Source organism: Littorina saxatilis, linkage group LG1 (genome assembly GCF_037325665.1).
Source record: "Littorina saxatilis isolate snail1 linkage group LG1, US_GU_Lsax_2.0, whole genome shotgun sequence".
Lineage (NCBI taxonomy): Eukaryota > Metazoa > Mollusca > Gastropoda > Littorinimorpha > Littorinidae > Littorina > Littorina saxatilis.
In genome coordinates, this window is record NC_090245.1 from 109,464,416 (window position 1) to 109,491,377 (window position 26,962).

The window sequence follows — 26,962 nt, forward strand, 5'->3', positions numbered from 1 at the left end:
CAAATTGATGGTTTGGCTAGTAAAGTTTGCTCTCTGGCTAGTACATTTTCAGAATCACTAGCCAAAGGCGAGTACACCATTTGTTTGACTTTCAGCGCTGATGTGTCGTTAATACTTTAACTAGCAAGTGTAATGAGTTTACCTCTCCCACAGACGTGGCGAGAAGGGAGACAATCTTCTCGTGCGGCACGGCCACCACACTCTGATTGTTGATCTCGATGATGCGGTGACCCACCCTCACCCCACCCCTCTCCGCAATACCCCCACGCAGCAAACTGCAGATCTGAAACACACAACACTACCACATCAGTCTCAGAGGGACAGGCAGGACCACGCAATCCCCCCACGCAGCAAACTGCAGATCTGAAACACACAACACTTCCACATCAGTCTCACAGGGACAGGCAGGACCAAGGCAGCTACACTTTTCACTTATGAGCAGGCCAGCACATTGCCAGCCAGCCAGCCAGCCAGCCAACCAGAGACAGACAGACAAAGTGAAAGGACTGACAGGGAGTGCCACTTGACAGTGACTGTAAGAAAACTGGCAGTGTGTTTTCACTTGGATGCCAACATCCTTCTCACATCACCTGCCACAGATCCAAGCCAGAGTAACATGACCCGTGTAATTTAAACCTTCATAAGATTTAAGTCGTTACAGTGAGCAAACAGTGCATACAACAGACGGCAACAATGTCAACTTCACACACCACTACTGTAAGGACAGAGACCAGGACATCACCAGTCTTGCTACAGGACACGCAAAATATCAACCCTAAAGACAGAGGTAGATGAGACAAAGACAGAGGTAGATGAGACAAAGACAGAGGTAGATGAGACAAAGACAGAGGTAGATGAGACAAAGACAGAGGTAGATGAGACAAAGACAAGGGTAGATGAGACAAAGACAGAGGTAGGTGACGTCAAGCATCTCACCACCCCGTTCTGCACGCTGAATCCCAGCTGGTACTTGACGTCGGGTCTCTTGATCAACACCTCCACCACCGGCGGACACGGCACCACCGTCAGTTTCACCACGCTCTGCGTCTTGGCGGCCTGAAAACATCAACATTCACTATCTTCATGTGTGTGTATTGTCGTTGTTTTATTTAAACAGTCAACTAAATGGATATAGACACAGGCTAAAACCTCCCCCCCCTGCCCCCCACTTGTCCCGTAAAGTGTGATCATCTTGCACACTGTGTCTTCACTGCCTCTACACCAACACACAACATGCCTTGCCCTGGGTCTTCAGAGTAAACACTATCACCTTGTTTGACCCTGGACAGCTGATGGCTTTGTTCCTCTGGCTGCAGGTACCATCAAACACAGAGACTTGTTCCTTATCCTGGCCGCTTGCCACCCCAAACAGAGGCCATGTCTGGCTGATATGGCCTCAGGGACAGCACTCAGATTGCTTGGTAAGTTTGGGTGTTACTAAACTCAAACAGTGGGCTGTGCCAATATCTTGGTTTCCATGAAACCATCTTGTTATGATTGGTATTGTCTGTTTAATCATTAGTATCTTTACATACAAACTTGACAACTTGCGCATGTGTGTGTGCGTGTATGTGAGTGTGTGTGTGTGTGTGTGTGTGTGTGTGTGTGTGTGTGTGTGTGCGTGTGTACATGGGTGCCTGTATGTATGCGTGTGCATGCATGTGTGTGTGTGCGTGTGTAGCATAAGTGCAAGCCATTGTGGTTACTTGCAGAGTAATTAATCAATAATCGCAAACCCACCCGTGTGAATCAAAATCACAAAGCACACAAACCCTTATTTACCAAAGTAAGTGAATGCAATCCCCTGCTACTGTGACTGAATTGCAGTGAATGATAGCCACAACCCCCTGCTACTCTGACTGAATTGCAGTGAATTATAGCCACAATCCCACCAGTTCTCCATTATCTGAATAAAATGACCCCCACAGACCCGCAGGCCTTTCACTGCCACAATAAAGAAGACAATCCACTTTCAGCTGAGCAAAGCAAGCAGGCTGCTCCCCTGTGATCACCATTACATCTTCATCACGGCCCCTACCTCTAACTCAGCTCCACCTCACGCAATCACCATTATCACAGTTGCACATTATCACCGAGTTTCATGCTCTTTTGTCCTCCTATAAAATCAGCCCGAAGGACACTAGTTGTCCCTTTGTTGTCTTGACCAAAATATACCTGTCATGGCAGGCCCCCTGTATCACAGAGATACATTCTGCTTGTCCCAAGGGTGTCCTGTCATGACAGGTACCACTGTATCACAGAGATACATTCTGCTTGTCCCAAGGGTGTCCTGTCATGGCAGGTACCACTGTATCACAACACTGCAGAGAGCGTCAGGGGGTACTTGCATGACCAAGGCAATCTCATTTCTCCAATCAATATCATCCCAAACTTTTTTGGTGAAAAAAGTGTTCTTATACTTGGCTGGATCGATAGTGGGAGTACTGAGCCAGTAGCTGTGTGCTGCCTTTCTCCCAGCCAATACCACCAACACACTCAAGTTAATGCTCCAGAACGCTTTGATTGCTTCACAAAAGAATAATCATCGGGCCTGATTTTCATTCCCTCAAGGGAAAAAACGGAAAAAAGGGAGCTGTTTTCAAGTTCAGTGCCGATGTGGAAACACTTTTCACACCTGAAAACTACTCATTTTTTCATCCACACCTCACGTCAAATGCAGCCATCACTCCCCCCTCCCCCCCTCTCCCTCCTGAAGCCATCGGGTATTAAACCCACACTGTCGCTCTCCTTTCTCTTTTTACATTTAATCAAGTTTTGACTAAATGTTTTAACATAGAGGGGGAATCGAGACGAGGGTCGTGGTGTATGTGTGTGTGTGTGTGTGTCTGTGCATGTGTGTGTGTAGAGCGATTCAGACCAAACTACTGGACCGATCTTTATGAAATTTGACATGAGAGTTCCTGGGAATGATATCCCCGGACGTTTTTTTCTTTTTTTCGATAAATACTTTCGATGACGTCATATCCGGCTTTTTGTAAAAGTTGAGGCGGCACTGTCACACCCTCATTTTTTAAAAAAACATATAGATATGATATGTTTGGATTAAAAACACGCTCAGAAAGTTAAAACGAAGAGAGGTTCAGAAAAGCGTGCTATGCAGCACAGCGAAACCACTACCGCGCTGAACAGGCTCGTCAGTTTCACTCTGCTATGCACAAGCGGCGGAGGCAGACTACGGTCATTGTGAAAAAATGCAGTGCGTTCAGTTTCATTGTGTGAGTTCCACAGCTTGACTAAATGTAGTAATTTCGCCTTATGCGACTCTTGTTACATTTAGTCAAGTTTTGTTTTCTTTTTCTTTTTCTTTTTTTCTCGAGTTGTTACCGATCTTCGTCCATATTTCTTTCGTCCGACGACTTCAAGACAAACTTCAGAGTCCCTTTTCATTACATTTAGTCAAGTTTTGACTAAATGTTTTAACATAGAGGGGGAATCGAGATGAGGGTCGTGGTGTATGTGTGTGTGTGTATGTGTGTGTGTGTGTGTGTGTGTATGTGTGTGTGTGTGTGTGTAGAGCGATTCAGACCAAACTACTGGACCGATCTTTATGAAATTTGACATGAGAGTTCCTGGGAATGATATCCCCGGACGTTTTTTTCTTTTTTTTGATAAATACCTTTGATGACGTCATATCCGCCTTTTTGTAAAAGTTGAGGCGGCACTGTCACACCCTCATTTTTCAATCAAATTGATTGAAATTTTGGCCAAGCAATCTTCGACGAAGGCCGGACTTCGGTATTGCATTTCAGCTTGGTGGCTTAAAAATTAATTAATGACTTTGGTCATTAAACATCTGAAATATGTAAAAAAAAAAAATTTTTTTATAAAACGATCCAAATTTACGATCTTATTCTTCATCATTTTCTGATTCCAAAAACATATAATAAATATGTTTTATTTGGATTAAAAAGAAGCTCTGAAAATTAAAAATATAAAAATTATGATCAAAATTAAATATTCAAAATCAATTTAAAAACACTTTCATCTTATTCCTTGTCGGTTCCTGATTCCAAAAACATGTAGATATGATATGTTTGGATTAAAAACACGCTCAGAAAGTTAAAACGAAGAGAGGTACAGAAAAGCGTGCTATCCTTCTCAGCGCAACTACTACCCCGCTCTTCTTGTCAATTTCACTGCCTTTGCCATGAGCGGTGGACTGACGAGTATACGGTCTTGCTGAAAAATTGCATTGCGTTCAGTTTCATTCTGTGAGTTCGACAGCTTGACTAAATGTTTTATTTTCGCCTTACGCGACTTGTTTCTTTTGCCCTAACATCAAAGTGCGGCTGAATCATTTTCTACTTTCCATAACAAAACTGTCATGCATGTGTGATGGGAATAACTGAATTCTTTTACTGCATAATTTTCTGGAATAAGTCCCTTTGGGACCAGTGTTACAAATTTTTACCATTACGGTCTGTGAAAACTAGAACAAATCAATGCCATGGCAAATCAAATTCCAGTTCACACAAACACCTCTTGTGGCAGACTAAGAGGAAGCAATATTTAATCTCGTTGTGGATTGCTGAAATAAAACTCTGAACAACTGACTACGGTGAAATAGACATTTTTTTGTGTTTTGGAAAAAAATGCCTAGGCTGCAAAAATTTAGCACAAAAAAAAATAAATGCCTAGGCTGTATTTACATATAAAGCAGTCTCAACTACTCTATTCTGTTACCCTCTCCCTCCCACCCATCCCCAAACCTAGAACATGTTTCTTTTTAATTTTGAAAGAATAGTCTGATGGTCTTATTTCCCATAAAAGAACGCTGTTATTTTTGTGTTTGTTTTGGTTGAAAAGGGAAAGGTTATTTTGTGACAAGGCTACTGTCAGGGTGGTCAGTGTACCTCTTGGACACACTTGGTGTTTGTGTGTTGCGGGAGGGGGGAGGGGGGGGAGGGGGGTAGTGAAGAGTAAAGGGAGGGTAGTGAAGAGGAAGGGATGGGGTGGGGGGGTGGGTACAGACAGTTAAAAAAATAAACCCAAAAACATCCTCTTAAAACAGCCCCTCTTCCAGATTCTCCACCTCCCCTTCTCTCTCCCCAACCCCCCCCTCCCCCAATCACACCTTCCACCTTTCCAAGCCACTTTGCCTGGAGTCTCGTGGGGTTGCCGAAGAAGGGCCGTGCAGAGAGCGGGTAAAGAAAGAAAGCAGATTTAGCGGCCATCGGATCACGCTGCATGATTTACACGGTCAAGATATTGCCACTAAGACAGCGGCCAGGAGTCACACAGGATTACTGCCCACCACTCTACCCTCTCTCTCTCTCTGTGAGTCTCTCTCTTTCACTGTCTCTCTCTCTCTCTCGCTCTCTCTCTCTCTGAGTCTCTCTCTCTCTCTCTTTTTCTCTCTCTCTCTCTCAATAGTCAATTTTTGTAAAGATTTTAGTCAAGCAGTATGTAAGAAATGTTAAGTCCTTTGTACTGGAAACTTGCATTCTCCCAGTAAGGTCATATATTGTACTACGTTGCAAGCCCCTGGAGCAAATTTTTGATTAGTGCTTTTGTGAACAAAAAAACAATTGACAAGTGGCTCTATCCCATCTTCCCCCTTTCCCCGTCGCGATATAACCCTTCGTGGTTGAAAACGACGTTAAACACCAAATAAAGAAAGAAAGAAAGAACTTTTTCTCTCTGTTTCTCTGAGTCTCTATGTCTCTCCCTTTTTCTCTCCGAGTCTCTCTGTCTCTAACTTTCTCTCTCTCTCTCTCTCTGAGTCTCTCTCCCAAGGCTTCCGGGATCAGTAGTTTCATAAATCCTTCCATGAATTCATTCAATACCACTTCCAGGCTAAATATTTTCAGCAGTTATAAAAAGCCCTCCCCCCCTCCCCCCCCTTTCAACGTTTTTCTGCTACTAGTACAACCAAGACGACCCAATACATACACCCCCTGAGTGAACGCTTTTCACCAAGCAGACCATCATGATGAGATGATAACACCATGGAGGTGACGACTGTTGTTTTGCCATCAGCCCATCATATCATAGCCTTCCCCACACAGCGGTGGCCCGGGGTAGGATTAGTGCTTGTGACGCCGCCAAGGTGAACAGAGAGACAGACGGACCACCAACCAAACCACCACCCTCACACACGCCACACATGGACAACGTTTCCAAGAGGTGACTCCACACACTGAGATGGGCCGAGTCAACACTGGACCCAATATAATCCCCCTTGTCAGCCATTCCCCCTCACAAGCCATTCCCCTTTCACAAGCGATTCCACAGAGCGTGGGGACCCAAATAGCCCCATTTCCCGCCTGCCTGCCTGCCCGACTGGTTGGGCTGAGGACCTGCTACTTTGGCCAACGTCACGCTATACGCCTCTCTGGGACAATCGCTAGCATGTCCTTACAACAAGACCCTGGTAGGCCTCTGTGGAATCAAAACAAAGCTGGAAAAGCAAGGAAGCAGTAAATGTCTCGTGGTCTGCCAAATGTCACCGACAGTGCGTTAAGTCAACATGATCAAGACTTTCTTTCTTTCTTTATTTGGTGTTTAACGTCGTTTTCAACCGTTCAAGGTTATATCGCGACGGGGAAAGGGGGGGGGGGGGGGGGGGGGGGGGGAGGGATGGGATAGAGCCACTTGTCAATTGTTTCTTGTTCACAAAAGCACTAATCAAAAAATTGCTCCAGGGGCTTGCAACCTAGTACATCTATATATATATACGACTAGTGTCTGTCTGTCTGTCTGTCTGTCTGTTCGCGATGCACGGCCAAAGTTCTCGGTGGATCTTTTTCAAATTTGGACACCGTATTCAGCTACACCCCGGACACAACCTCATCGATGAGATATTTCAACACGTGCTCTCAGCGCGCAACGCTGTGCGCGCTGAACCGATTTTTTTTTTTTTTTTTTTTTTTTTTGGTTGTCGGGATCCACTACCAGTAACTCTTCCTTATCTTCTCCAGTGTTTTCAGCCGCGATTATCTCCCTTCCTCCGTGTGGCGTCAATCCATATTCCCGTTACTACGTTACTATTTTTAGAAGGTCACTGCACGTTACTATTTTTTGAAGGTCTCCAGTGTTTTGCGCGTTTATCTCCTTTCCTTCGTGCGCCGGCCAAGCCGGCGTACACCCGGCAAAGCCGGGTCCCAGGCGCAGCCTGGTATTCGGCTCTACTTCTTCCCGGCGAAGCCGGTACCCGGCGAAGCGGGTAATCATCTAGTTTAAAATATATTACCTTACTGGGAGAATGCAAGTTTCCAGTACAAAGGACTTAACATTTCTTTCATACGGCTTGACTAAAATCTTCACAAACATTGACTATATTCTATACAAGAAACACTTTACAAGGGCAAGAGGAGAAACAGAATCCGTTAGTCGCCTCTTACTCTGGAACTGCTAGTCTTGCGGGGAGGTGGGGACGGAGAGGAAAGTGGGGAAAGGACCGGTATTTAGAGAGAGAGAGCGAGAGAGAGAGAGCGAGAGAGAGAGAGCGAGAGAGAGAGAGAGAGAGAGAGACAGAGAGAGAGAGAGAGAGAGAGAGAGAGAGCGAGAGAGAGAGAGCGAGAGAGAGAGAGAGAGAGAGAGAGAGAGAGAGAGAGAGAGAGAGAGAGAGAGAGAGAGCGTGAGAGCTATTTATTTACTTATTTATTTATTTGGTGTTTAACGTCGTTTTCAACCACAAAGGGTTATATCGCGACGGGGAAAGGGGGAAGATGGGATAGAGCCACTTGTCAATTGTTTCTTGTTCACAAAAGCACTAATCAAAAATTTGCTCCAGGGGCTTGCAACGTAGTACAATATATGACCTTACTGGGAGAATGCAAGTTTTCAGTACAAAGGACTAAACATTTCTTACATACTGCTTGACTAAAATCTTTACAAAAATTGACTATATTCTATACAAGAAACACTTAACAAGGGTAAAAGGAGAAACAGAATCCGTTAGTCGCCTCTTACGACATGCTGGGGAGCATGGGTAAATTCTTCCCCCTAACCCGCGGGGGGGGGTAGCAAGACAGGGAGAGACAGGAGAGCGGGGGGGGGGGGGTCGTGGATGAAATAATTCCCTGGGGGTTAAAACAGTGAGCGAAAAGAACGGCCAGGTACTTCTTGTCACTTTTGGCAAAAAGTTGTAAAATGCTGAAATGCTTCAAGTTGAAGTTGACAGGCATAATTTGTGTGCGTGCCTGACTGGTTCACGTTGTGTGGATGAAAAACGCTGCTAACTGCCCGGAACAGATGGAATCAGAGGCTGGGGGCTACACAGGCGCAATTTGACAAATGGGCGAAAAAAAGGGCGTGGGTGCACATGCATCGGTCCAGAGAGAGAGAGAGAGAGAGGGGGGGGGGGGGAGAAAGATGGGAAAGAGAAAGAGGGGGGAGAGAGAGGGAGAAGTGAGAGAGAGGGAGAGAGAGGATATATTTAATTCATTAACATAGTTATTGAGCACTTTCTAACAAATCATTACAGGTGTATCTGAATTACAACACAGCAAATGTTCATGGAACTTCTGAGAGTCAAATTCGCCTGAAAACTTCCAAAAGCAAGCTTGTTAGATTGTACAGCTGGAGAAGAGGATAGTGTCATGTTGTGTAAGACCCTGACAGCTGGAGAGGAGGATGGTGTCATGTTGTGTAAGACTCTGACAGCTGGAGAAGAGGATAGTGTCATGTTGTGTAAGACCCTGACAGCTGGAGAGGAGGACGGTGTCATGTTGTGTAAGACCCCGACAGCTGGAGAGGAGGATGGTGTCATGTTGTGTAAGACCCCGACAGCTGGAGAGGAGGATAGTGTCATGTTGTGTAAGACCCTGACAGCTGGAGAGGAGGATGGTGTCATGTTGTGTAAGACCCTGACAGCTGGAGAGGAGGATAGTGTCATGTTGTGTAAGACCCTGACAGCTGGAGAGGGAGGACGGTGTCATGTTGTGTAAGACTCTGACAGCTGGAGAGGAGGATAGTGTCATGTTGTGTAAGACCCTGACAGCTGGAGAGGAGGATAGTGTCATGTTGTGTAAGACCCTGACAGCTGGAGAGGAGGATGGTGTCATGTTGTGTAAGACCCTGACAGCTGGAGAGGAGGATAGTGTCATGTTGTGTAAGACTGACAGCTGGAGAGGAGGACGGTGTCATGTTGTGTAAGACTGACAGCTGGAGAGGAGGATGGTGTCATGTTGTGTAAGACTGACAGCTGGGGAGGAGGATGGTGTCATGTTGTGAAAGACCCTGACAGCTGGAGAGGGAGGATAGTGTCATGTTGTGTAAGACCCTGACAACTGGAGAGGAGGACGGTGTCATGTTGGGTAAGATCCTGACAGCTGGAGAGGGAGGATGGTGTCATGTTGTGTAAGACTGACAGCTGGAGAGGAGGATGGTGTCATGTTGTGTAAGACTCTGACAGCTGGAGAGGAGGATGGTGTCATGTTGTGTAAGATCCTGACAGCTGGAGAGGAGGATGGTTTCATGTTGTGTAAGACCCTGACAGCTGGAGAGGAGGGATGGTGTCATGTTGTGTAAGACTGACAGCTGGAGAGGAGGATGTTGTCATGTTGTGTAAGACTGACAGCTGGAGAGGAGGATGTTGTCATGTTGTGTAAGACCCTGACAGCTGGAGAGGAGGGATGGTGTCATGTTGTGTAAGACTGACAGCTGGAGAGGAGGATGTTGTCATGTTGTGTAAGACCCTGACAGCTGGAGAGGAGGGATGGTGTCATGTTGTGTAAGACTGACAGCTGGAGAGGAGGATGGTGTCATGTTGTGTAAGACCCTGACAGCTGGAGAGGAGGATGGTGTCATGTTGTGTAAGACTGACAGCTGGAGAGGAGGATGGTGTCATGTTGTGTAAGACTGACAGCTGGAGAGGAGGATGGTGTCATGTTGTGTAAGACCCTGACAGCTGGAGAGGAGGACGGTGTCATGTTGTGTAAGACTGACAGCTGGAGAGGAGGATGTTGTCATGTTGTGTAAGACCCTGACAGCTGGAGAGGAGGACGGTGTCATGTTGTGTAAGACCCTGACAGCTGGAGAGGAGGACGGTGTCATGTTGTGTAAGACCCTGACAGCTGGAGAGGAGGATAGTGTCATGTTGTGTAAGACCCTGACAGCTGGAGAGGAGGATAGTGTCATGTTGTGTAAGACCCTGACAGCTGGAGAAGGAGGACGGTGTCATGTTGTGTAAGACCCTGACAGCTGGAGAGGAGGATAGTGTCATGTTGTGTAAGACTCTGACAGCTGGAGAGGAGGATGTTGTCATGTTGTGTAAGATCCTGACAGCTGGAGAGGAGGATGGTGTCATGTTGTGTAAGACCCTGACAGCTGGAGAGGGAGGATGGTGTCATGTTGTGTAAGACTCTGACAGCTGGAGAGGAGGACGGTGTCATGTTGTGTAAGACCCTGACAGCTGGAGAGGAGGATGGTGTCATGTTGTGTAAGACCCTGACAGCTGGAGAGGAGGACGGTGTCATGTTGTGTAAGACCCTGACAGCTGGAGAGGAGGATAGTGTCACGTTGTGTTAAGACCCTGACAGCTGGAGAGGAGGATGTTGTCATGTTGTGTAAGACCCTGACAGCTGGAGAGGAGGATGGTGTCATGTTGTGTATGACCCTGACAGCTGGAGAGGAGGATGGTGTCATGTTGTGTAAGACCCTGACAGCTGGAGAGGAGGATGGTGTCATGTTGTGTAAGACTGACAGCTGGAGAGGAGGATGTTGTCATGTTGTGTAAGACCCTGACAGCTGGAGAGGAGGGATGGTGTCATGTTGTGTATGACCCTGACAGCTGGAGAGGAGGATGTTGTCATGTTGTGTAAGACCCTGACAGCTGGAGAGGGAGGATAGTGTCATGTTGTGTAAGACTGACAGCTGGAGAGGGAGGATAGTGTCATGTTGTGTAAGACCCTGACAGCTGGAGAGGAGGATGGTGTCATGTTGTGTAAGACCCTGACAGCTGGAGAGGAGGACGGTGTCATGTTGTGTAAGACCCTGACAGCTGGAGAGGAGGATAGTGTCATGTTGTGTAAGACCCTGACAGCTGGAGAGGAGGATGGTGTCATGTTGTGTAAGACTCTGACAGCTGGAGAGGAGGATGGTGTCATGTTGTGTAAGACCCTGACAGCTGGAGAGGAGGATGGTGTCATGTTGTGTAAGACCCTGACAGCTGGAGAGGGAGGATGGTGTCATGTTGTGTAAGACCCTGACAGCTGGAGAGGGAGGATAGTGTCATGTTGTGTAAGACCCTGACAGCTGGAGAGGGAGGATGGTGTCATGTTGTGTAAGACCCTGACAGCTGGAGAGGGAGGATAGTGTCATGTTGTGTAAGACCCTGACAGCTGGAGAGGAGGATGGTGTCATGTTGTGTAAGACCCTGACAGCTGGAGAGGGAGGATAGTGTCATGTTGTGTAAGACCCTGACAGCTGGAGAGGAGGATAGTGTCATGTTGTGTAAGACCCTGACAGCTGGAGAGGAGGATAGTGTCATGTTGTGTAAGACCCTGACAGCTGGAGAGGAGGATGATGTCATGTTGAGTAAAACCCTGACAGCGAGAGGAGGATGGTGTCATGTTTTTTAAACAGTTTCTTTTATTCAGTTGCATAAATACAAAAGCCGTAATTGAAAGCTATAATAAGGGGAGCACAACAAGATAAACTTATAAATGTGCTCTTAGAAACAAACAACAATATGGTGTCATGATATGTAAGACCCTGACAGCTGGAGAGGAGGACGGTGTCATGTTTTGTATTACCTGACTGATGGGTGACACACGATAGCTGACACAACAAGAAATTCATGCAAGCAGTAACGTTTCAAATGCAACACATGCAGTTATATCATAGTCGCTGGACAGGGACACGTTATTTGAGGCCAGTTGAAATGCAATGAGGCAGAGGATAAGGAGCCCTATCACTTGAACACCATGTCAGCCACACACAGCTGACTGACCACACAGTGACCAGTAGTGGAGTAGGAGGCACACACATCACACACACAGAACGGCAGACAGACAGACAAGCAGTATGGCAGACAGAAATAAAGAATGGCAGACAGACAGACAGACAGACAGTAAGGCAGACAGTAATAAAGAATGGCAGACAGACAGACATAAAAGCAGGCAGGCAGACAGACAGACAGACAGACATACATAAAAGCAGGCAGGCAGACAGACAGACAGAAAGACAGACCGAAAAAAAGGCACAAAGAAAGAGAGGAAGACAGACGGACACGCAGAAAGAAGGAAGGGAAGAGAGAGTGTGAGATGAAAAGCGGGAGAAGTGAGAAGGGATCAACGAAGGAATCAATTTGTTTAATTGAGCCCTGGGTTCCCAAAGCCACCATCACCCTGGGTTCCCAAAGCCCCCATCGCCCTGGGTTCCCAAAGCCACGATCGATAGGATTTTGTTTGTTCCCAGAACATTCCGCCTGCAGCCACCTCCTGATTGAGAATCCTCACTTTACCTGAAGGCATCTTCAAACTTTCTTGCAAGCCGCTTCAGATTAAAAACAGAAGAGAAAATGGAGAGAGAGAGAGAGAGAGAGAGAGAGAGAGAGAGAGAGAGAGAGAGAGAGAGAGAGAGAGAGAGAGAGAGAGAGAGAGAGAGAGAGAGAGAGAGAAAGAGAGAGAGAGAGAGGGGAGGGAGGGAGCAACATGAAGGGGGAAGCCAAAATGGAAAAGAAGGTTACCCATGCTTCACAAGAAGCGGATTCTTAATATAGCACATGTTATGGATTTTTAGGAGGGAACACCCCAGAGAAATAAAATCAACTTTGCAATCAGCAGGAGATGACAGGGAGATTCTAAAATCATTTCTTGACGAGAATTCTTTCTCCTAACATTTTGTGCCAAATTGTCCTGACCTGCCGTTTTCTTCTTTCTCAGAACAAAATATAACCATGGAGATACACCCCCCTCCACACACACACACACACACACACACACACACACACACACACACACACACACACACACACACACACTCACACACACACACATACGTCAGTCGCTGGATTTAATTCTTCTTGTTACAAGTTTGCAAAGAGATTAATTGAAAAAGAAGAAAACATTGAGAAGCATCAAGCTGAATGTATGTGTCCACAACTCAAGCATTATGTCCAACTGATGATTAAAAAACCCCTGATATAACATTTTATACCACTACTTTCTTTTGTCCACAGTGGTGTGCATTACATCTTATTCTCTGAAAGTGGGGTAAGCAGGTTATGAAAAAGAGATTTCTCGTAGCACGCTTTCGATTCTTTTCTCTTCACAACCCCCCCCCACCCATTCAGACTGACTCCCCCTAAAAAATCAATGAGGCTGTCACAATAAACCACTAACCTAGTCCACAAAAGAAAAGCTAGAAGGTGACTTCTTTACTGTACTTTATCCCCCACTGCTGGACAATTCAGGTGGCTTCCTCCCAGTGGACAGCTAGAAGGTGACTTCTTTACTGTACTTTATCACTCACTGCTGGACAATTCAGGTGGCTTCCTCCCAGTGGACAGCTAGAAGGTGACTTCTTTACTGTACTTTATCCCCCACTGCTGGACAATTCAGGTCGCTTCCTCCCAGTGGACAGCTAGAAGGTGACTTCTTTACTGTACTTTATCCCCCACTGCTGGACAATTCAGGTGGCTTCCTCCCAGTGGACAGCTAGAAGGTGATTTCTTTACTGTACTTTATCCCCCACTGCTGGACAATTCAGGTGGCTTCCTCCCAGGACAGCTAGAAGGTGACTTCTTTACTGTACTTTATCACCCCACTGCTGGACAATTCAGGTGGCTTCCTCCCAGTGGACAGCTAGAAGGTGACTTCTTTACTGTACTTTATCCCCCCACTGCTGGACAATTCAGGTGGCTTCCTCCCAGTGGACAGCTAGAAGGTGACTTCTTTACTGTACTTTATCCCCCCACTGCTGGACAATTCAGGTGGCTTCCTCCCAGTGGACAGCTAGAAGGTGACTTCTTTACTGTACTTTATCCCCCCACTGCTGGACAATTCAGGTGACTTCTTTACTGTACTTTATCCCCCCACTGCTGGACAATTCAGGTGGCTTCCTCCCAGTGGACAGCTAGAAGGTGACTTCTTTACTGTACTTTATCACCCCACTGCTGGACAATTCAGGTGGCTTCCTCCCAGTGGACAGCTAGAAGGTGACTTCTTTACTGTACTTTATCCCCCACTGCTGGACAATTCAGGTGGCTTCCTCCCAGTGGACAGCTAGAAGGTGACTTCTTTACTGTACTTTATCCCCCCACTGCTGGACAATTCAGGTGGCTTCCTCCCAGTGGACAGCTAGAAGGTGACTTCTTTACTGTACTTTATCACCCCACTGCTGGACAATTCAGGTGGCTTCCTCCCAGTGGAAAGCTAGCAGCACCAAGAGCCGCACTGCCCAGGTGGGTGCGTGTTTAGGTGTTATCAACCACCTGCAGTTTTGGCAGAATGACCGTCTTTTATGTGCCACTGTGGTGACAGGGAGGTGGGACATGGATACATCTCTGAGTCTATACATAAAGTTGACCAGCCTGGATTCGACCCTGTGACCCTAGGATCAGAAATTCAGTGCTCTACCACCTGAGCTACCCAGCCCCCTTCAAAGCGATGCCTGCTGATATTGTGCTTGTGGATGCCTGCTGATATTGTGCTTGTGGATGCCTGCTGATATTGTGCTTGTGGATGCCTGCTGATATTGTGCTTGTGGATGCCTGCTGATATTGTGCTTGTGGATGCCTGCTGATATTGTGCTTGTGGATGCCTGCTGATATTGTGCTTGTGGATGCCAGCTGATATTGTGCTTGTGGATGCCTGCTGATATTGTGCTTGTGGATGCCTGCTGATATTGTGCTTGTGGATGCCTGCTGATATTGTGCTTGTGGATGCCTGCTGATATTGTGCTTGTGGATGCCTGCTGATATTGTGCTTGTGGATGCCTGCTGATATTGTGCTTGTGGATGCCTGCTGATATTGTGCTTGTGGATGCCTGCTGATATTGTGCTTGTGGATGCCTGCTGATATTGTGCTTGTGGATGCCTGCTGATATTGTGCTTGTGGATGCCTGCTGATATTGTGCTTGTGGATGCCTGCTGATATTGTGCTTGTGGATGCCTGCTGATATTGTGCTTGTGGATGCCTGCTGATATTGTGCTTGTGGATGCCTGCTGATATTGTGCTTGTGGATGCCTGCTGATATTGTGCTTGTGGATGCCTGCTGATATTGTGCTTGTGGATGCCTGCTGATATTGTGCTTGTGGATGCCTGCTGATATTGTGCTTGTGGATGCCTGCTGATATTGTGCTTGTGGATGCCTGCTGATATTGTGCTTGTGGATGCCTGCTGATATTGTGCTTGTGGATGCCTGCTGATATTGTGCTTGTGGATGCCTGCTGATATTGTGCTTGTGGATGCCTGCTGATATTGTGCTTGTGGATGCCTGCTGATATTGTGCTTGTGGATGCCTGCTGATATTGTGCTTGTGGATGCCTGCTGATATTGTGCTTGTGGATGCCTGCTGATATTGTGCTTGTGGATGCCTGCTGATATTGTGCTTGTGGAATGTTAAAATCCAAGTTGAAATGATCCTCCCTGACTGGGGGAGATCCACTGTGACCGATAACAACACTGCTTTCCTTAAGCCTTGCACATAGTAAAACTTAAAGTCAGTTGACAAGAGAACTCCTGCCGACATAAGCTCTGCTATTTGATTTGAAATGATTTATCTTACAAATGACAGATCAGCTAGACGATGTTTCGGGCTTGTGTGCGTCCCTCAAAAGTGAATACCCTTGCTCCTTGTTGACGTGTACGTGTTTCAGACACACTCCTCGCTAGTGACTGATATGTGGCTTGTTTGTTTCAGACACACTCCTCGCTAGTGACTGATATGTGGCTTGTTTGTTTCAGACACACTCCTCGCTAGTGACTGATATGTGGCTTGTTTGTTTCAGACACACTCCTCGCTAGTGACTGATATGTGGCTTGTTTGTTTGAGACACACTCCTCGCTAGTGACTGATATGTGGCTTGTTTGTTTGAGACACACTCCTCGCTAGTGACTGATATGTGGCTTGTTTGTTTGAGACACACTCCTCGCTAGTGACTGATATGTGGCTTGTTTGTTTGAGACACACTCCTCGCTAGTGACTGATATGTGGCTTGTTTGTTTGAGACACACTCCTCGCTAGTGACTGATATGTGGCTTGTTTGTTTGAGACACACTCCTCGCTAGTGACTGATATGTGGCTTGTTTGTTTGAGACACACTCCTCGCTAGTGACTGATATGTGGATTGTTTGTTTCAGACACACTCCTCGCTAGTGACTGATATGTGGCTTGTTTGTTTGAGACACACTCCTCGCTAGTGACTGATATGTGGCTTGTTTGTTTGAGACACACTCCTCGCTAGTGACTGATATGTGGATTGTTTGTTTGAGACACACTCCTCGCTAGTGACTGATATGTGGCTTGTTTGTTTGAGACACACTCCTCGCTAGTGACTGATATGTGGCTTGTTTGTTTGAGACACACTCCTCGCTAGTGACTGATATGTGGATTGTTTGTTTCAGACACACTCCTCGCTAGTGACTGATATGTGGCTTGTTTGTTTGAGACACACTCCTCGCTAGTGACTGATATGTGGCTTGTTTGTTTCAGACACACTCCTCGCTAGTGACTGATATGTGGCTTGTTTGTTTCAGACACACTCCTCGCTAGTGACTGATATGTGGCTTGTTTGTTTGAGACACACTCCTCGCTAGTGACTGATATGTGGCTTGTTTGTTTGAGACACACTCCTCGCTAGTGACTGATATGTGGATTGTTTGTTTCAGACACACTCCTCGCTAGTGACTGATATGTGGCTTGTTTGTTTCAGACACACTCCTCGCTAGTGACTGATATGTGGCTTGTTTGTTTCAGACACACTCCTCGCTAGTGACTGATATGTGGCTTGTTTGTTTGAGACACACTCCTGGCTAGTGACTGATATGTGGATTGTTTGTTTCAGACACACTCCTCGCTAGTGACTGATATGTGGCTTGTTTGTTTGAGACACACTCCTCGCTAGTGACTGATATGTGGCTTGTTTGTTTGAGACACACTCCTCGCTAGTGACTGATATGTGGATTGTTTGTTTCAGACACACTCCTCGCTAGTGACTGATATGTGGCTTGTTTGTTTCAGACACACTCCTCGCTAGTGACTGATATGTGGCTTGTTTGTTTCAGACACACTCCTCGCTAGTGACTGATATGTGGCTTGTTTGTTTGAGACACACTCCTCGCTAGTGACTGATATGTGGCTTGTTTGTTTCAGACACACTCCTCGCTAGTGACTGATATGTGGCTTGTTTGTTTCAGACACACTCCTCGCTAGTGACTGATATGTGGCTTGTTTGTTTGAGACACACTCCTCGCTAGTGACTGATATGTGGCTTGTTTGTTTCAGACACACTCCTCGCTAGTGACTGATATGTGGATTGTTTGTTTCAGACACACTCCTCGCTAGTGACTGATATGTGGCTTGTTTGTTTCAGACACACTCCTCGCTAGTGACTGATATGTGGCTTGTTTGTTTGAGACACACTCCTCGCTAGTGACTGATATGTGGCTTGTTTGTTTGAGACACACTCCTCGCTAGTGACTGATATGTGGCTTGTTTGTTTCAGACACACTCCTCGCTAGTGACTGATATGTGGATTGTTTGTTTCAGACACACTCCTCGCTAGTGACTGATATGTGGCTTGTTTGTTTCAGACACACTCCTCGCTAGTGACTGATATGTGGCTTGTTTGTTTGAGACACACTCCTCGCTAGTGACTGATATGTGGCTTGTTTGTTTGAGACACACTCCTCGCTAGTGACTGATATGTGGATTGTTTGTTTGAGACACACTCCTCGCTAGTGACTGATATTTGGATTGTTTGTTTGAGACACACTCCTCGCTAGTGACTGATATGTGGCTTGTTTGTTTCAGACACACTCCTCGCTAGTGACTGATATGTGGCTTGTTTGTTTGAGACACACTCCTCGCTAGTGACTGATATGTGGATTGTTTGTTTGAGACACACTCCTCGCTAGTGACTGATATGTGGATTGTTTGTTTGAGACACACTCCTCGCTAGTGACTGATATGTGGCTTGTTTGTTTCAGACACACTCCTCGCTAGTGACTGATATGTGGCTTGTTTGTTTGAGAGACACTCCTCGCTAGTGACTGATATGTGGATTGTTTGTTTGAGACACACTCCTCGCTAGTGACTGATATGTGGATTGTTTGTTTGAGACACACTCCTCGCTAGTGACTGATATGTGGCTTGTTTGTTTGAGACACACTCCTCGCTAGTGACTGATATGTGGCTTGTTTGTTTGAGACACACTCCTCGCTAGTGACTGATATGTGGATTGTTTGTTTGAGACACACTCCTCGCTAGTGACTGATATGTGGATTGTTTGTTTGAGACACACTCCTCGCTAGTGACTGATATGTGGCTTGTTTGTTTCAGACACACTCCTCGCTAGTGACTGATATGTGGCTTGTTTGTTTGAGACACACTCCTCGCTAGTGACTGATATGTGGATTGTTTGTTTGAGACACACTCCTCGCTAGTGACTGATATGTGGATTGTTTGTTTGAGACACACTCCTCGCTAGTGACTGATATGTGGCTTGTTTGTTTCAGACACACTCCTCGCTAGTGACTGATATGTGGCTTGTTTGTTTGAGACACACTCCTCGCTAGTGACTGATATGTGGATTGTTTGTTTGAGACACACTCCTCGCTAGTGACTGATATGTGGATTGTTTGTTTGAGACACACTCCTCGCTAGTGACTGATATGTGGCTTGTTTGTTTCAGACACACTCCTCGCTAGTGACTGATATGTGGATTGTTTGTTTGAGACACACTCCTCGCTAGTGACTGATATGTGGCTTGTTTGTTTCAGACACACTCCTCGCTAGTGACTGATATGTGGCTTGTTTGTTTGAGACACACTCCTCGCTAGTGACTGATATGTGGATTGTTTGTTTGAGACACACTCCTCGCTAGTGACTGATATGTGGATTGTTTGTTTGAGACACACTCCTCGCTAGTGACTGATATGTGGCTTGTTTGTTTGAGACACACTCCTCGCTAGTGACTGATATGTGGATTTTTTGTTTGAGACACACTCCTCGCTAGTGACTGATATGTGGATTGTTTGTTTGAGACACACTCCTCGCTAGTGACTGATATGTGGATTGTTTGTTTGAGACACACTCCTCGCTAGTGACTGATATGTGGCTTGTTTGTTTGAGACACACTCCTCGCTAGTGACTGATATGTGGCTTGTTTGTTTGAGACACACTCCTCGCTAGTGACTGATATGTGGATTGTTTGTTTGAGACACACTCCTGGCTAGTGACTGATATGTGGCTTGTTTGTTTCAGACACACTCCTCGCTAGTGACTGATATGTGGATTGTTTGTTTGAGACACACTCCTCGCTAGTGACTGATATGTGGCTTGTTTGTTTTAGACACACTCCTCGCTAGTGACTGATATGTGGCTTGTTTGTTTGAGACACACTCCTCGCTAGTGACTGATATGTGGATTGTTTGTTTGAGACACACTCCTCGCTAGTGACTGATATGTGGATTGTTTGTTTGAGACACACTCCTCGCTAGTGACTGATATGTGGCTTGTTTGTTTGAGACACACTCCTCGCTAGTGACTGATATGTGGATTGTTTGTTTGAGACACACTCCTCGCTAGTGACTGATATGTGGATTGTTTGTTTCAGACACACTCCTCGCTAGTGACTGATATGTGGAAAGTTTGCCTCACGAAAAGCAAGGGTATTCACTCTTTCACAACCCATACAAACCGACAGTTATTTCGGGAATCTGTCTATTCCGATATCAGTAACCTTAACACTGCTCTGGCTGACGGCATGGACGATAAAGGCTACTGATATGGCAATGAACAGTTCTGTCATTCGTAAGATAAAGGACAAAGGTACCGATAAGCTGGGAACACCAAGTGATAACACAAACACGTGTGAAAAGGTCTACTTCTGCTTTCTCGTCCCATCTGTGTTGTTACCACTAGCACGTGCACCCGCACTGCTGGAGACCTGTCAGCTGCACTATTTGCCCGCCCAGCTCATTACCCTAAAACACATTTCCAATTAGCAAAAAATGCAGGTTTCTTCAATTTTGAGATAATTGCTTTTCAGCAGTGAGCTTGTTTTCAATCCCTTTTTAGCTTTTAGCTTCCTGGCAACGTGGCAGTTTAGCTTCCTGGCAACGTGGCAGTTTATCTCCTTGGCAACGTGGCAGTTTATCTCCCTGGCAACCAAGCAGTTTAGCTTCCTGGCAACGTGGCAGTTTATCTTCCTGGCAACGTGGCAGTTTATCTTCCTGGCAATGTGGCAGTTTATCTTCCTGGCAACGTGGCAGTTTAGCTTCCTGGCAACGTGGCAGTTTAGCTTCCTGGCAACGTGGCAGTTTACCTCCCCTCGCAGTGAAATCGGCGCCTCCTTCTGTAGGGGAAGGGCTCCTAATATGGACCACTTATTGTATCATCAGACCTGTGCACACTCAAAACGCTCATCAGTTGTAAACCAACCAAATTTCAGTAGATTTTAAAATGTTTCAGTAGTAAGCTGTAACGACAGTTCAAGACATAATTCTGCTCACAAAGCACACAAACTGGATTTTACGATCTCCAGGTTGTCTTGAGAATAACTGGACTTCCAGCACTTTCTTTCTTTCTTTATTTGGTGTTTAACGTCGTTTTCAACCACGAAGGTTATATCGCGACGATTCCAGCACTGTTGTGCTGTTTTCTTCTTCTTTGGTGACAGAGCTGCCGTGTCTCCTCTTCACTATCTTTTGTTTGTTTGTTTGTTTGCTTAACGCCCAGTCCACCACGAAGGGTTATATCAGGGCGGTGCTGCTTTGACATTTAACGTGCGCCTGCACACACAAGACAGAAATCGCAACACAGGCTTCATGTCTCACACAGTCACATTATTCTGACACCGGACCAACCAGTCCTAGCACTAAACCTATAATGCCAGACGCCAGGCGGAGCAGCCACTAGATTGCCAATTTTAAAGTCTTAGGTATGACCCGACCGGGGTTCGAACCCACGACCTCCCGCTCACTGGGCGGACGCCTTACCACTAGGCCACCGTGATGCGGTCTCTTCACTATCTGAATCTCGCACTCTTTTTTTCTTTTTCATGTTTCACTTTAATCACAAGTTGCCACGCAGACGCTGGACGAACTAAGTCTAAGAACAAAGACTCAATGCTGAGAACACGCACGCTTCCGGTAAATCGAAAAACGTCTTTTCAGCGCAACGGCCAACTAATTGGTCAAAACATTTTAAAACAGAAACAATTTTTTTTATTTTTTTATTTTTTTTATTTTTAGTATAATATCAGAATTTCGTAATTTTAATTACAAATCCGTAGCACCGTATTCTGCATATAAATATCGGAGAAATTACGGAGAAACCGTAGATGTGCACAGGTCTGTATCATGCTGATAACTAGCTTGTTTTCTTGCGAAAAGAAGTTTCATTTTGTGGTTGCTAGTCCTTCTCTCTTAGGTTACCCGTTAGACCTAATTAGAGTAAATTAGCTTTGAGAGACATTCAGCAAAAATTAAATACAGAAAAAATCACAAATGGTCCGTATTAGGAGCCTGTGCAGACAATATGGACCAGTGAAGAGGCCTCCATGAATCACTGTAAAAAGCCCCCTATACTTCAAAATAACATGATACAACTTAGTGTGCAAGTCAGACTAATTGAAATATGCTTTAGATTGATCTGTTTCGGGTTGATGAGAGCATTATTTGAAGCACACCAGAAAACTAAAGAAGCTCATCAAAAACAGAGTGAAAATAAGTGAAATTATCAACTACCACGAAAAAAAAATACTATTTGATATATTTTTTTGAAATATCGAGGGCTAGTTATAGGTTATTTTCAGCAAGCTTCTTAATGAATCAATTAAAATAGCCTTTAGATTTATTTTCTTCTATTTGTTGAAGGTGGTCCATGTTAGGCAACGCACACATACTTTGAGATTTTGCTTTTATTTTTGTTAACAGTGGAAACACGGGGTCAACACTGCTAAAATGTAACAGATACGGTCTTTCTTTATTTGGTGTTTAACGTTGTTTTCAACCACGAAGGTTATATCGCGACGGGGAAAGGGGGGAGATGGGATAGAGCCACTTGTCAATTGTTTCTTTGTCACAAAAGCACTAATCAAAAATTTGCTCCAGGGGCTTGCAACGTTGTACAATGTATTACCTTACTGGGAGAATGCAAGTTTCCAGTACAAAGGACTTAACATTTCTTACATACTGCTTGACTAAAATCTTTACAAAAATTGACTATATTCTATACAACAAGAAGAGCAAACGCTCGATCGAGTCACTTTCGCAGTTCTGAATATTATATGAGGCATCAGATGGACAGGAAGAAATTGCTATTCACAACACAATGAGTCACGTTCACATAAAATTTGAGCCCGGTCACTTTTATAGTTTCCGAGAAAAGCCCAACGTTAAGTTGTGTGTTGCCGAACAGAAAAGGCTAGTTATCTCCCTTGTTTTTCTGATAACGTTCGTAAAAGGCTACAGATGTAAATACTTTGATGTAAAGAATAATCCTACAAAGTTTCAATCACATCCGATGAACTTTGTCAAAGATATAAAATGTCTAATTTTTCCTTTGACGCTGACCTGTGACCTTGAAAAAGGTCAAAGGTCAACGAAACCATCGTTAAAGTGTAGAGGTCATTGGAGGTCACGACTAAACAAAATATGAGCCCGATCGCTTTGATAGTTTCCGAGATACTTTGTCAAAGATATAAAATGTCTAATTTTTCCTTTGACGCTGACCTGTGACCTTGAAAAAGGTCAAAGGTCAACGAAACCATCGTTAAAGTGTAGAGGTCATTGGAGGTCACGACTAAACAAAATATGAGCCCGATCGCTTTGATAGTTTCCGAGAAAAGTCCAACGTTAAGGTGGTGTCTACGGACGGCCGGCCGGCCGGACAGACTAACACTGACCGATTACATAGAGTCACTTTTTCTCAAGTGACTCAAAAAACACTTAACAAGAAGGGCAAAGCCCATACGACTCACATGCTTTACACATTTTTCCTACCAAAATACATGTGACTTTGACCCAAGGTCAAGGTCATCCAGGTCATGCAACACAAAGCTGTTAATTCAAGACATAGGAAGTACAATGGTGCTTATTGGCTCTTTCTACCATGAGATATGGTCACTTTTAGTGGTTCACTACCTTATTTTGGTCACATTTTATAAGGGTCAAAGTGACCTTGACCTTGATCATATGTGACCAAATGTGTCTCATGATGAAAGCATAACATGTGCCCCACATAATTTTTAAGTTTGAAACAGTTATCTTCCATAGTTCAGGGTCAAGGTCACTTCAAAATATGTATACAATCCAACTTTGAAGAGCTCCTGTGACCTTGACCTTGAAGCAAGGTAAACCAAACTGGTATCAAAAGATGGGGCTTACTTTGCCCTATATATCATATATAGGTGAGGTATTCAATCTCAAAGACTTCAGAGAAAATGGGAAAAATGGGAAAAATAGCTGTTTTTTAGGCAACATTTATGGCCCCTGCGACCTTGACCTTGAAGCAAGGTCAAGATGCTATGTATGTTTTTTGGGGCCTTGTCATCATACACCATCTTGCCAAATTTGGTACTGATAGACTGAATAGTGTCCAAGAAATATCCAACGTTAAAGTTTTCCGGACGGACGGACGACTCGGGTGAGTACATAGACTCACTTTTGCTTCGCATGTGAGTCAACAAGGGTAAAAGGAGAAACAGAATCCGTTAGTCGCCTCTTACGACATGCTGGGGAGCATCGGGTAAATTTTTCCCCCTAACCCGCGGGGGGTAACAAACAAATACGGTCTTAGCTGTCATATAAAGCAATTTTTGTGTGATAACAGCTTTGGCTGTGGACAGAAACGAGTCCGTTTTAGGCGGCAAATTTAATGTGAACACTGCCAACAGTGATAAAAAGATAAAGAGCCTAACGGTTTTGAGGTTTGTGTTTCTGCAACTGTTTTGACAGACAGACAGACAGACATAGACAGACGGACGGACGGACACACACGCACACACAATGAGCCAGCCAGCCCAGCACACACCTTGATGTAGGACAGGAGATGGACAGACAGACAGACAGACAGACAAACAAACACACACAAGCAAACACATACACACACACACAACAGACACAGCCGGCCAGCCCAGCACACACCTTGATGTAGGTCTGACAGGCGGACAGACAGAGAAACAGAAACACACACACACACACACAGACAGCCAGCCTGGTACGTACCTTGATGTAGGTCTGACAGGCGGAGAGGGGCAGGCCGACGAGCGACACGCCGTTGATGGAGATGATCTGGTCGCCGATGTTGAGCTGACCGCAGCGAGCGGCGGGACCGTTAGGCAGCATGTTGGCCAGCACCACAGTCGGCACCATGGAGCCCCAGCCCGACTCTACGATCACCACGCCCAGTGGCTCCCCCTTCATCTTGGGCACGATCACCTGCACACAACACCGTGTCAATAAGACCCTCAGCCCCACTCTACCATCACCACGCCCAGTGGCTCCCCCTTCATCTTGGGCACGATCACCTGCACACAACCCAGTGTCAATAAGACCCTCAGCCCCACTCTACCATCACCACGCCCAGTGGCTCCCCCTTCATCTTGGGCACGATCACCTGCACACAACCCCGTGTCAATAAGACCCTCAGCCCCACTCTACCATCACCACGCCCAGTGGCTCCCCCTTCATCTTGGGCACGATCACCTGCACACAACCCCGTGTCAATAAGACCCTCAGCCCCACTCTACCATCACCACGCCCAGTGGCTCCCCCTTCATCTTGGGCACGATCACCTGCACACAACACCGTGTCAATAAGACTCCCAGCCCCACTCTACCATCACCACGCCCAGTGGCTCCCCCTTCATCTTGGGCACGATCACCTGCACACAACACCGTGTCAATAAGACCCTCAGCCCCACTCTACCATCACCACGCCCAGTGGCTCCCCCTTCATCTTGGGCACGATCACCTGCACACAACCCCGTGTCAATAAGACCCTCAGCCCCACTCTACCATCACCACGCCCAGTGGCTCCCCCTTCATCTTGGGCACGATCACCTGCACACAACCCCGTGTCAATAAGACCCTCAGCCCCACTCTACCATCACCACGCCCAGTGGCTCCCCCTTCATCTTGGGCACGATCACCTGCACACAACCCAGTGTCAATAAGACCCCCAGCCCCACTCTACCATCACCACGCCCAGTGGCTCCCCCTTCATCTTGGGCACGATCACCTGCACACAACCCCGTGTCAATAAGACCCTCAGCCCCACTCTACCATCACCACGCCCAGTGGCTCCCCCTTCATCTTGGGCACGATCACCTGCACACAACACCGTGTCAATAAGACCCTCAGCCCCACTCTACCATCACCACGCCCAGTGGCTCCCCCTTCATCTTGGGCACGATCACCTGCACACAACACCGTGTCAATAAGACCCTCAGCCCCACTCTACCATCACCACGCCCAGTGGCTCCCCCTTCATCTTGGGCACGATCACCTGCACACAACACCGTGTCAATAAGACCCTCAGCCCCACTCTACCATCACCACGCCCAGTGGCTCCCCCTTCATCTTGGGCACGATCACCTGCACACAACCCCGTGTCAATAAGACCCTCAGCCCCACTCTACCATCACCACGCCCAGTGGCTCCCCCTTCATCTTGGGCACGATCACCTGCACACAACACCGTGTCAATAAGACCCTCAGCCCCACTCTACCATCACCACGCCCAGTGGCTCCCCCTTCATCTTGGGCACGATCACCTGCACACAACCCAGTGTCAATAAGACCCTCAGCCCCACTCTACCATCACCACGCCCAGTGGCTCCCCCTTCATCTTGGGCACGATCACCTGCACACAACCCAGTGTCAATAAGACCCCCAGCCCCACTCTACCATCACCACGCCCAGTGGCTCCCCCTTCATCTTGGGCACGATCACCTGCACACAACACCGTGTCAATAAGACCCTCAGCCCCACTCTACCATCACCACGCCCAGTGGCTCCCCCTTCATCTTGGGCACGATCACCTGCACACAACCCAGTGTCAATAAGACCCCCAGCCCCACTCTACCATCACCACGCCCAGTGGCTCCCCCTTCATCTTGGGCACGATCACCTGCACACAACACCGTGTCAATAAGACCCTCAGCCCCACTCTACCATCACCACGCCCAGTGGCTCCCCCTTCATCTTGGGCACGATCACCTGCACACAACCCAGTGTCAATAAGACCCTCAGCCCCACTCTACCATCACCTGCACACAACCCAGTGTCAATAAGACCCTCAGCCCCACTCTACCATCACCTGCACACAACCCAGTGTCAATAAGACCCTCAGCCCCACTCTACCATCACCTGCACACAACCCAGTGTCAATAAGACCCCCAGCCCCACTCTACCATCACCTGCACACAATCCAGTGTCAATAAGACCCTCACCCCCACTCTACCATCACCTGCACACAACCCAGTGTCAATAAGACCCCCAGCCCCACTCTACCATCACCTGCACACAACCCAGTGTCAATAAGACCCTCAGCCCCACTCTACCATCACCTGCACACAACCCAGTGTCAATAAGACCCCCAGCCCCACTCTACCATCACCTGCACACAACCCAGTGTCAATAAGACCCCCAGCCCCACTCTACCATCACCTGCACACAACCCAGTGTCAATAAGACCCCCAGCCCCACTCTACCATCACCTGCACACAACCCAGTGTCAATAAGACCCCCAGCCCCACTCTACCATCACCTGCACACAATCCAGTGTCAATAAGACCCTCAGCCCCACTCTACCATCACCTGCACA

At 46.6% G+C, this 26,962-nt stretch overlaps 1 protein-coding gene across 3 annotated transcripts in view; it reads right to left on the reverse strand.

The window, feature by feature from the left end:
- Nucleotides 1-284: 284 nt before the first annotated feature.
- Nucleotides 285-26,962, reverse strand: part of LOC138949824 (uncharacterized) — a 209,577-nt gene continuing 182,899 nt past the window's right edge. For all 3 annotated transcript variants that reach the window (XM_070321607.1, XM_070321613.1, XM_070321603.1), the window contains 3 exons: nt 24,363-24,575; nt 937-1,056; nt 285-363 (listed from right to left, as the gene is read on the reverse strand). In XM_070321607.1, the coding sequence (XP_070177708.1) occupies nt 313-363; nt 937-1,056; nt 24,363-24,575 (384 nt within the window). In that variant the 3' untranslated portion in view covers nt 285-312. The remainder of the gene's footprint in view (nt 364-936; nt 1,057-24,362; nt 24,576-26,962) is intronic.